This window comes from Lotus japonicus, chromosome 4 (assembly GCF_012489685.1).
Source record: "Lotus japonicus ecotype B-129 chromosome 4, LjGifu_v1.2".
NCBI classification, from domain to species: domain Eukaryota; kingdom Viridiplantae; phylum Streptophyta; class Magnoliopsida; order Fabales; family Fabaceae; genus Lotus; species Lotus japonicus.
In genome coordinates this window covers 21099944-21112508 of record NC_080044.1, presented here as the reverse complement: position 1 = coordinate 21112508, position 12565 = coordinate 21099944, and the positions used below count along the sequence as shown (strand labels likewise).

The following is a 12565-nucleotide window of genomic DNA, read 5'->3' as shown; positions in this document are numbered from 1 at the left end:
AGGAATATTGCGGTAGGTGGTTAAATAGTTGAATTTTAGTGATAGGATTATATTTTTAAGAGTAATGAAATTAAATCTGAATTTTTTTTTTTTTAAAACGAAATGAATATTATTAAGTAAATGCTTGAGCCAAAATAACTCAAGACAAGAGCAAAGTACAATCTGAAACAGAAAGGTTCCTGGCAAAACTATGTGTAAAAAAGTGCACCAAACCCACCACCAACCCGTATGATGGCTTCTAACATATTCCCAAGAAGGAGTCTCTTTAAAACCTTACTGAGAAAAACTCATTGGGAAAAAACCCAGCAAGAAAAAAGAGTATCACAACTTGGGAAAGCCACCCTGCTACTAGAAAGCAAGAAAATTAGCCCAAACAACAGCTGAAATTCGTATACAGTAAAAAGAGCAGCATTCTAAATTTTCTGTAACATGTAAACAGCAAACAAAGACAGCATCCATGCGAAACAACAACCAGAAACAGCATCCAGACAAAACAGCAGCAACAACAATCAGCAAAACAGACAGCAGAGACAACAACAGCAGCAACAACAACATAACAGAAATCTACAACAGCAACAGCAGATAACAGCAAACAGCAACCAGAAAAACAATATCCAGCACGCCCAAACAGCAAACAACAACCAGCAAAACAGCTGCAAAATTGGGCTGAAAATTCCACAGCCAAACTCTCCCTTAGCTTACGGCCCAGCAAAAACAATAAGTACTAAACAAAAGCCAAAAGTGTTATGTCATCCTTGTTGCCCAGCATAGTGCCAAATTGGCACCTCACGAAAACATCCCTCCTTTGCTAGTTCATCCGCTTCCACGTTCCCCTCCCTCAAAATATGGGACACCCCACAACACGCCACCAATGGAAATAAATAGTCAATCATATTCAACTCATTAGTTAAATTCCAAGGTATGTTTTTGTTCCACTCACCAAATCCACAGCAAGACTTGAGTCACTCTCAATTTCTACCGAGCATACCATGAACTGCTGAAAAAATAATAAGGCATACAAGATTGCCAAAACTTCCGCCTCATCCGCTCGTTTTACCTCCACCTTTCTAGAAAATTTCCCAATCACCTTCCTCGCATTATTCCTCAAAATCCCCCCAATGCCTGCTCTTCCTGATTGGAAAGAACCATCCACATTGAATTTCAAAGTCGTTCCTTGAGGTGGTTTCCAAGTTATGACAGGCCGCACACTACCCGTGGCATGTAAATCAATTTTTGTGAAACCCCTTGCAAACTGATTTGCATCATAAGGACAATCTTGCCACCAAGCTCTTATCCAAGTAAATAATAAAAATACATGAGACTCCCAAATGGCTTCTGCATCAAAAAGTTTATCATGGAAAATCACATTATTCCGAGCCATCCATATCTCCCAGCATAATGCATAAGGAATCAAATCCCACAAAATTCTTGAGGTATTTTTGCGTAACAGACTCCATTCAGCCAGCAATGTCGAAACTGATTCTGGAGCAGACCACGTAATGCCCTCCCTCTGTAACACAGCTGTCCATAGCATCCAAATCCGGGGACAATGCAAAAAAGATGAGCCACCGTCTCTATTGTAGACAAGCAAAAATTGCAAGACGCACCATTCTCTAAGACCACCCCCCTTTGTTCCAAATTCTCCTTTGAAGCAATTATGTTTTTCTACACCTCCCACAAAAATAAAGCAATTTTTGAAGGTAAAATAGGCCTCAAGAATTGAGGGACAGACCATCCCTCCTCAGTGAACCACCGAGCTTCCACTACTGCACACATAGACTTAACACTGTACAGTCCCTTATTATCATGTTTCCAAATGAGCGAATCTGTATCCGCCCTCTCCCTCTGTTTGGGAACCAGTCTGAAGAAGAGCCTGCAATTCATGATACTATTGTCTCTCCCAACCCAGAAAATCACGTACAAAGGCAATATTCCATACCCACTGAGGACCTACAACCGTGCCACACTCTCACACCAATGCCCTTTTATTTACTGCCAAAGCAAACACCCGAGGGAAAGCCACTCGAAGAGGCGCAGAGCCTACCCACAAATCCAACCAGAAAAATACACAACTCCCCCTGCCTATCTGACAAGCTATCCCATCCCTAAAAACATTGCCCACTAGCCCACTATCACGCCAAACGCCATACACATCTGCCAAAGGCTTAGATAATTTTTTCACATCAGCAGGATCAACATTAAAAGATATCAGCTGCAGTGGTAAACCATATTTTTTACAAACCACCTCCCTCCATAGTGCATCTCTCTCCCTACCAAACCGCCACACCCACTTCAAAAGCATAGCCTTATTTTTCCATTCAAGGAAACCCACTCCTAATCCTCCAACCCGGGTACCCTTACACAAGTCTTCCCATGCTACCCACATGATTTTATTTTCACCGGAAGGGCCTCCCCATAAGAAACGACGCATAATCTTCTCTATCCGCTGAATTATCCCCTTTGTAGCTTTGTAAAGAGCCATATAGTACAATGGAATAGCATTAAGAACATATTTTATCAATACTAATCGCCTATTTAAAGTCAAAAAGCGGGAACTCCATAAGCCCAATTTTGCAGTCATATTTTCCAGCACCGGATTCCAGAAAGACAATCTTCTAGGATTACCACCCAATGGAGACCCAAGATAAATGAAAGGTAGTGTACCTATTTTAAAGTTCCACCAAGATGCAGCTTGTTGTAACAAAGAAGGATGAGCATTCACCCCATACACCGCTGATTTATTAAAATTTACTTTCAAATCTGAACTGTATAAGTATTCTTCAATTGCCATAGCCAAAGTTTGGAACTGAAACTCATCACAGTCAGAAAACAGTAATGAATCATCTGCAAACTGTAAATGATTTATGCGGAACCCCGGCGCCAATTCCACTCCACATGGTGCGTCCCCTTCTAGTAGCTGATTAAGCATGCAAGACATCCCATTTGCCACAATATTAAATAGTAAAGGTGAGAGGGGGTAACCCTGACGCAGCCCCTTTTGAATATTGAAGAAGTCAGAAGGCGAGCCATTAACCAGGACCGCCAAAGAAGCTGTTGAAACACAAACCTGCATCCAACTAATCAATTTTCCCCAAAACCCATTTCCTGCAGAAGCTTCAGCATAAAATCCCATTCAACATTATCATAAGCTTTTGCAAAATCAATTTTAAATAACATACCTCCTTCTGGCCTTGAAGCCATGGTGTGTACAATTTCATTAGCAATTAAAGAGAAATCTGCAATCTGGCGGCCTGCTGTGAAAGCGAATTGATTCTGACTTAACAAACCTGGCAGCACCGAACTCATACGCACAGAAAGGACTTTTGACAGCAATTTATAGATACTTCCAATTAAGCTGATTGGCCTGTAGTCTGATATTTGCTCTTGTTGACCTCCTTCAGGAATAAGAGCTATAAAAGTAGAATTTAGACCCCTCACCAGCCGCCCTTGTAAGGCCCAAGTTTTAACGCTTTGGATAAGTGAATAAAATAAAAGAGTTTATTTGATTAAGATAAATTTGTGAAGGAAAAAGGTTCAGGAAAAGTCCAAGAATTTATCGAAAAACCGATAAGAGTTATAGCACGACTAACATACGCTTAATCCTAGGTCAAAGGTATTAGTGAATAGTTAATTTACGCTTTAGGACACGATGGAAACTAATTCCAAAAATCCTCAGAGAAATGTTAGAACTTCTCTTTTCCGTCCTTAAACAACCATTTCGATGCGAAATCCTGGAAAGTACGAACGTCAAATTCCAATTCTCGGAAGTTTGCCGAAACGGAATCCCTGATAGTTCGAGAAACCTAAGATCGACAGACGATGAAGACTTTTTCTATTCGGAGCTGCAAATGAAGATTCCACCCGCGTTCTCCTATTTCTCTCATCATTCCTAATCTTTCTTCAGAAGGAAGTTTTCTCATCCGACGATCACTGCAAAAAGTAGTTTTTCGGGATAATCCGACTTACACCGACTTATGCCGATTTTGGATCTTTTGGTTTAATTCCAAGAATCCTGTTTTGAGTTCTGGAATTCTGTCGCCAGAACCTATCTTAGAATGCGCAGAGGAACGCGCAGGAAAAATCGGAATCGCAAAAAAATCTTTTTTCTGCTTTTTCCAAAACCTATAAATAGCTTGAAAATTAGATTTTTTGCAAAAAAATCACCCATTCCCTCCCCCAAAACCGTGAGCAGCTAGAGAGAAAGAGAGGATCCGGATTTTCGCGAATCTTTGCCCGTTTTCTTCACCGATCGTTGCTAATCGAAGACCTTGAGGTAGGTAAACTATATCTCACTTCTGATCGTCAGATCTGTCGACTTTTTCTATGTTTTTCTGAGCTCAAAGTTTGGAGCTTTTTGTAAAATTGTCCAAATAGCTTGATTTCAGTGTCTAAACTTCTTCCCTGCATGCTCCTGAGCGTGTTCTGCGGATTAGATTTTGTCAAATGTCGACGAAATGCCGCCGGGATCAATTTCTACCTTAAATACCCATTTTTCGGTAAAGTCGCAACCTTTAAGCTCTAATCTATCGACTTGGCTTAGTGCTAGTAGGATTTGTCGTCATAAACGTCGTTGTGGACGTCTCCATCCAATCTGTTTTTCAAAAATCCAATTTTGAAATTTTGAGCTAAAAATAATGACCAAACTACCCCTATATCAGTTTTCGATCCGAAAATTTTTCCGAGCTTAGAACCGTCTTAGTTACGGCGTATGTTAACCTAGGAACCAAGTTTGATCGAAGAAAAATCGACCCTCCCAATTAAGGAAAGTGGCCGAGAGCTATACCAAGGGGGGAGGAAATCCGACTTTTTCGAAAACTTGTCTTAACGCGTTAGATTGTCGTACCACGGAGTTGTAGTGTTCCGTGTGACCCTAGGACTTATTGTTTGCTGAGTTTCTGACTCATTGTGATTGATTTCTGTGAAATTGCTTTAAGGTTCGTTTGAGGAATTCGGAGGACTTGAGGAGGAAGATCGTGAAGGAAAGACCAAGGAGCGAGCTGGAAAACCAACAGGTGAGGGCTACTCTCTGAATTACTAGATAATGCTTTAGGTGTCGATGAAATTCGACTTGATTTATGTGTTATGCACCTAATTGCTAAATGTCTGAAATGATTTCTGAGGCTTCGGCCACACTTGTTGAGTACTTGATGCCATGATATTGTGTGCTAAATGATTCACATGCTATGTGCTACATGGTTAACTTAGGATGTGTTGGAATATGCTGTTTATGCCTATTGGTTGAGCTGTTTCATTGATGCTATTCCACTCGTGCCTATGTTTCTGGAAAGTGAGGATTACGGGCAAGTCATGCCGAATTTTTATGAGATTTTGAGAGAGTTTGAAAGGACGAACGAAGTTCGGACCTTGTTATGTTTTAATGGATCGAGACCTTCTCAGAAATTAATTGGGATTATGGGATCCCTGAAACTCATAGGAAGTATCATAAGACTAAACGAAATCTATTTTCTCAAAGAAAATTCATAAGACATTAATCAATCTCTAAACCCCCTTGAACAATGATAACAACTTTAGATAAGAGCTTAGAGCCTGAATATTAGTCTTGAAGATATGAGAAGTGTCGTCGAGTCCAAGTCTTGAGGAAACTTACAAGTTTCCGAGTATGCTTATACTCTTTCGCTCGATGAGCAGTTTAATGTTTGGCTATCTAAAGTTTAGCCGGAGACTATAGGTTTCCAAGTACTTCGGTACCTTTTCGCTCGATGAGCAGTTTATTGATTGGCTATCTAAAGTTTAGCCGGGAACCATGAGTTCCAAAGTACATTCTTCTTCTTTTGATTAATTCATTTTGTCGCAGAATCGACGTTTGCCTTAGGGTAGGCTTTTTAGAGACAATAAGTTAGCTAGAACATGTGACGACGTGTCGAGTGAGGTCGGAGACGTTGTTTGGCTAATCACTTGCATTCATGCACTCATTTTGAGGTTAATACACGGCGTGATACCGGACCTCGGTGGATTCCAAAATGGTCATAAGACCCGGATTTCCATATTTAGGACACTACGGTGGTCCTTAGTAGCAGACGGAATGGAAGACCTACGGGTTCACTGCTGATCTGACTACTTTTGTGTGGTGTAAGAGGCGCCCGAGCGGAAGGGTCCCACTTTGGCCGGTGTTAGGGCTGACTCGATGGTGTCCATCCTTCTTCCGGAATGCATTTTGTTACCCAGCATTGCATTTCATGCAACATACATGCTGACTTAGTTGCTGAGTGTGATTGGTACCTGTTTATCCTACTTGAGGCATGCTAATTGTTATTATGATCTTTATATTCATTGTGATATATGCAACCCTAGGATGTTATCCCTAAACGTATAAGCCTGAGAGGCTAAATAATTATTACCCTATATATCTGGTTTTATTATTTATATAATTCTTTGGAGTTGACCCTCGCGTCTTCTGTGTGTGTTTGGGCGGACTACGCCATTGTCAGTTGAGTATGGCGGACCGGTTCACGCTGGTTCACCCTTCAGGGGAAACTAGGTTGAAGAAGCTTGATCAGGAGGACTACGGTTCAGGGGTGGTCGACCCCGCTGGCCACCGAGCAACTTACTCGAGATGGGATTAGTGTAGGAGTAGTGTCGATGCTCTGACCGTCATGCTTCAGTTTTGGGGACAGGGTAGTTTCCTACCGGTAGCTTTTTGTGTGGTTTCCTATGGAGATCACAGAGAGCTGGTTGGATTTAGGGGGTCTTTTCTTAGGCCGCTGGGCCAACTTGTTCTCAGATTTTGAGGTTTAGTGTTGCAGACACAGTATTTTTACCTTGGTTTGTACTTTTGCCTACGGGCGTTACTCTCTTTTACTTTCCGTCACTGGAGGTTTACTCGTGACGTGGTTTACAACTTACAGTGGGGGCTGTAATCATATTGTATATTAGTTCTGTTATCTTCGTTTTAGAGTTTCATCTCTTTCTGTCTTTACTTACATCATCGAAAAAAAATAATTCACGTTTTTCCGCTTAAGTTATTTCTTTGGTTACTAAAGTGACGCCACCGAAATCGGAGTGTTACATTGTGGTATCAGAGCTTGTCGAGTCTTTCGGGAGTCTTTGGGGAATAGGTCTTCTGTGCTAGGTTGTGTGACTCTGTAAAGAGTAAAAATTGATTGTCTTCAAGCGATTTGTCGCTTAGAATTGATTGAAGTTATTGCTTTATCATATTGTATAGTATGTTAGATGCTATCTTATGATGAGTATTAACTGTTTGTTTGACTAAACATAGGATGGTAAGCCCTGACAGGATGGCAAAGGCAATAGCTACCATGATTGAGGCAATGATGAATCAGGCTGCTGAGGACGCTTACAGACGCGCTGAGGAGGCTGCACGTGAACGACCTCAACCGCTAATCGAGGCGTCCAAGTACCAGCATAGTGGATTGGATCGAGCTGGAGCTGGAGGACCAGTGAGGTCAGATCCACAGGAGTACCGGCAGTGGAAGCCATACCAGCATCCCGAGGGAAGAGACCCTACCCCAGGATCACGCAAGTTAACGACCGCAACTAATTTCCAGGAGGCTGTGACATGCTACCGTTGTGGGAGACTTGGACACTACGCCTTTCAGTGCCCAATGACTGGACCAAAATGCTGCAAGTGCAAACAACGTGGACATTTGGCTGTAAACTGTAGGACGTTCCAGGCAGGACCGTCTGACAACAAGATGAAGGGCAAGCTTCCTGCCATGGTCAGAGGGGAAAAGAAACAAGTGTCATGTTACAGATGCGGGGAGATTGGGCACTACTCCACGAAATGCCCGAAGGGGAAGCCGAGGTGTTTCAAGTGCGATCTACCAGGACATCTGGCCAACAACTGCAAGACACCCAAGGTTGAGCCGTTTGTTAACACCGTAAGGGGAAAGCGCCCTGCTGCTGAAGGAAGGGTTTATATCATGGACGGTGAAGGAGCTGAGGGATTAACCAGAGGAGAGCGTAATAACGATGGTAACCTTCTAACTATTCTTTCTCCTTCCGGTATAATACGCTTCAATACTCTCGTAACGTGTGCAACACACCTAACTTGCCTTTACTGTCGAGCTTTGACTTTATAGTTATTACGCCTAATAATACTTTATTTGACCGTTGCTCGTGTTTAAACTATAGAAGTTACACGAGGTTTAGAATAACGCGTTAAGCCTAGAAAAGTAGTCTTGCACCGATGTGTTTAACAAAGAAGCTAGAAGCTGAAGGATGAATCTCAGGGAGATTCCGTATGGATAGTATATGTATGGTGTCGAGAGTGTGTAGTTCCGTAGCGGCATCATTGAGGATTTAATATCAAGATCTCTGTGACTACTGGATGTTAGGAACTCATCGACTGTTCCAGTGGGTTTTTCTAAATCTTCACCTTCGATGTATTAGGCCTGATCAACTTAATATGGAGGGGGTGATATTCGGAATCAGAACTGGCAATGGACTTTGATAGATGGATTGGTAAGATTAATTTGATTGGATCGAGGATTAGTGGAGTCGGGAAGTAAAGTTTTTGTTAAGTAATTGATTTCCTTTGGGGAGGAGTTATAGTTTAAGAAATGGATATTCATTTAAGAAGTATTGAAGAATTAAAGGACATTTGAGGTCCAAACGTGGTGAAAGTTTAGGTTTTAAGTCTATGAATTCTTGTCTTAAGTGCGTAGGACTCAAGGTTTGTCAGGTTTTGATCGAGAGACTAAGTATCGGATTGATGGGAGGACGATCTAGTTACGGAAATAAAGAGTTAGTATTAAGATTAATACTTGAGGTTGTTATATGTGGACAAATTTCTTAGAGTCTAAGAGTGAATGGAACTTTGTTATGGATTCCGATATTGCATGCTGGGGTTAGCAAGTGAATTTCACTAAGTTAAGTGAGGATTTAAGGGTTAAGATTGACCTTGGGAGGTGAAAATCATGTTCGAATCAGAGGTTTAGTGGTGTTGGCATTAATGATTGTAGTTAAACCTCCGAATGTTGAGGGATCGGATGATAAAATGACTAGTTAAGTTTCCTGAGGTACAACTATGGTTTGATCTTCTAGGGAATAAGTTCGGATTTGGGGGGAAGTGTTAAGGATTTTAGGTAATTGTAAAGTGGGTTGTGAATAAGTGAAGGTTGGTTTTATGGTTCAAGTAAGGGAAGTCTCGAAAAAGTGGAGATGACAATAATGGATTGTAAGATATTAAGATGGTGATTAGCTTATAAGTTGCTGATGAATGGATGTTAAAAGGGATTGGGTCTAGCGATGCACAAGGTATTAAGACTCACGTCGAGTTTTACTTTGAGTGATGACTAAGTAGAAGATTGATTTCATGGTGCGAATGAGGATAGTTACGAAGTTGGAATCGACGTTAATGGACTAGTAGATTCCAAGGGAATAGTTCGTCTATGAGTTATAGAGCGATCGAGTTAAGTTTTGAATCATGAGTGGAGATCACGAGGACCGGTTGAACATTCACTCTGGAATGCCAGAGGTGTACTGAGTTTAAGCAGAATTTTTGGACGAACAAAAGTAAAGGATCAAGTGGTTAAGGTTGTGCAATTGCACGTAGCGTCAACCAATGTTATTTCCAACATAGAACCGACACGAGTGGTCGAGCAGGACGACATAGAGCTTAAAGTACTTGTTTGACCAGAAGGAGTTGAACATGAGACAACGACGCTGGATGGAATTTCTCAAGGATTACGATTTTACCTTACAATACCATCCTGGAAAGGCTAATGTCGTTACTGATGCATTGAGCAGGAAGATGCATATCTCATCAATGATGGTTAAGGAGCTGCAACTGCTGGAACAATTTTGAGATTTGAGCTTAGATGTGAGAGCATCTGAGGGAGAACTGAAGTTTGGGACGATCAAGATCACCAATGGATTGATGGAAGAAATCCGAGACCAACAGTTACAAGATGAATTTTTACTCGGAAAATAAGAATTTAGTAATTCAGGGTAAGGACCCGGAATTCAAGGTAGGGAGTGACAATATCCTGCGATGCAAGGATAGAGTGTGCGTACCTAACAACCCTGACTTAAGGAGGTTGATTATGGACGAAGGTCACAAAAGCAAGTTGAGCATTCACCCTGGAAGGAAAAAGATGTATCAGGACTTGAAGGTGAATTTTTGGTGGCCAGGGATGAAGAGACAAGTGGCAGGATATGTAGCTGCATGTTTAATCTGTCAGAAGGCGAAGGTGGAACATCAGAAATCTTCAGGTATGCTACAGAGCTTGGATGTACCTCAATGGAAATGGGATAGCATATCGATGGATTTTGTCGTGGCGTTGCCAAGAACTCAAAAAGGATATGATTCGATTTGGGTAATCGTGGACCGATTGACTAAGTCGGCTCATTTCATACCTGTGAGAACTACGTACAACGTGGAGAAGCTATCAGAGATATATAAAGCTGAGATTGTGCGACTTCATGGTGTGCCAACAAGCATTGTTTCCGATCGAGACCCGAAGCTTACTTCACATATGTGGAAAGCTCTTCATGAGGCTTTGGGGACGAGGTTGAGATTAAGTTCTGCTTATCACCCACAGACTGATGGACAGACTGAGAGAACTATCCAATCATTGGAGGATTTGCTACGAGCTTGCGTGTTAGACAACAAGGGCAGTTGGGATACCCTATTGCCACTGATTGAGTTCACATACAACAACAATTTTCATACGACCATAGGCATGGCACGGTATGAGGCTTTGTATGGCCGCAAGTGTAGAACGCCTTTATGTTGGTATCAAGATGGAGAGAATTTGTTAGTAGGACCGGAACTTCTGCAACAGACAACTGAGAAGATTAAACAGATCAGAGAGAAGATGAAGGCTTCTCAGAGTAGACAGAAGAGCTATGCAGATCAAAGGCGCAGAACCCTGGAATTCGAAGAAGGAGATCATGTGTTTCTGCGAGTTACCCAGACTACAGGAGTTGGTCGAGCAATCAAGTCAAGAAAGCTGACGCCAAAGTTCATTGGACCTTATCAGATTACTCGTCGTGTAGGACCGGTAGTTTATCAGATCGCACTACCGCCTTTTCTATCAAACATTCACGATGTATTCCATGCGACACAACTGAGGAAGTATATTGCTGATCCGACACATGTTATCGAGCTGGATGACATTGAGTTGAAGGATAACTTGTCTTTCGAGACACCGCAAATCAGCATTGGTGACACAAGGATAAAGCAGTTGAGGGGTAAAGAGATCGAGTTAGTGAAGGTTATTTGGAACAAGGACACCGGCGATGCGACGTGGGAGCTGAAGGAAAAGATCAAGGAACAGTACCCAGAACTTTTTACTGAACCATAAGTTTCGAGGTCGAAACTTTCTTTTTGGAGGGTAGTAATGTAAGGCCCAAGTTTTAACGCTTTGGATAAGTGAATAAAATAAAAGAGTTTATTTGATTAAGATAAATTTGTGAAGGAAAAAGGTTCAGGAAAAGTCCAAGAATTTATCGAAAACCGATAAGAGTTATAGCACGACTAACATACGCTTAATCCTAGGTCAAAGGTATTAGTGAATAGTTAATTTACGCTTTAGGACACGATGGAAACTAATTCCAAAAATCCTCAGAGAAATGTTAGAACTTTCTTTTCCGTCCTTAAACAACCATTTCGATGCGAAATCTGGAAAGTACGAACGTCAAATTCCAATTCTCGGAAGTTTGCCGAAACGGAATCCCTGATAGTTCGAGAAACCTAAGATCGACAGACGATGAAGACTTTTTCTATTCGGAGCTGCAAATGAAGATTCCACCCGCGTTCTCTATTTCTCTCCATCATTCCTAATCTTTCTTCAGAAGGAAGTTTTCTCATCCGACGATCACTGCAAAAAGTAGTTTTTCGGGATAATCCGACTTACACCGACTTATGCCGATTTTGGATCTTTTGGTTTAATTCCAAGAATCCTGTTTTGAGTTCTGGAATTCTGTCGCCAGAACCTATCTTAGAATGCGCAGAGGAACGCGCAGGAAAAATCGGAATCGCAAAAAAATCTTTTTTTCCGCTTTTTCCAAACCTATAAATAGCTTGAAAATTAGATTTTTTGCAAAAAAATCACCCATTCCCTCCCCAAAACCGTGAGCAGCTAGAGAGAAAGAGAGGATCCGGATTTTCGCGAATCTTTGCCGTTTTCTTCACCGATCGTTGCTAATCGAAGACCTTGAGGTAGGTAAACTATATCTCACTTCTGATCGTCAGATCTGTCGACTTTTTCTATGTTTTTATGAGCTCAAAGTTTGGAGCTTTTTGTAAAATTGTCCAAATAGCTTGATTTCAGTGTCTAAACTTCTTCCCTGCATGCTCCTGAGCGTGTTCTGCGGATTAGATTTTGTCAAATGTCGACAAAATGCCGCCGGGATCAATTTCTACCTTAAATACCCATTTTTCGGTAAAAGTCGCAACCTTTAAGCTCTAATCTATCGACTTGGCTTAGTGCTAGTAGGATTTGTCGTCATAAACGTCGTTGTGGACGTCTCCATCCAATCTGTTTTTCAAAAATCCAATTTTGAAATTTTGAGCTAAAAATAATGACCAAACTACCCCTATATCAGTTTTCGATCCGAAAATTTTTCCGAGCTTAGAACC

The 12565-nt window shown here is 41.5% G+C and overlaps 1 protein-coding gene across 1 annotated transcript; it reads right to left on the bottom strand.

Moving 5' to 3' along the window:
• Positions 1-348: 348 nt before the first annotated feature.
• LOC130712468 (uncharacterized) lies at positions 349-1534 on the bottom strand. The gene is made up of 2 exons (XM_057562300.1): positions 941-1534; positions 349-564 (listed from the first exon to the last, which is right to left on the bottom strand). The coding sequence occupies exons 1-2, from the start codon at positions 1532-1534 to the stop codon at positions 349-351; spliced, it is 810 nt and encodes a 269-aa protein (XP_057418283.1).
• Between the last annotated feature and the right edge of the window lie 11031 nt (positions 1535-12565).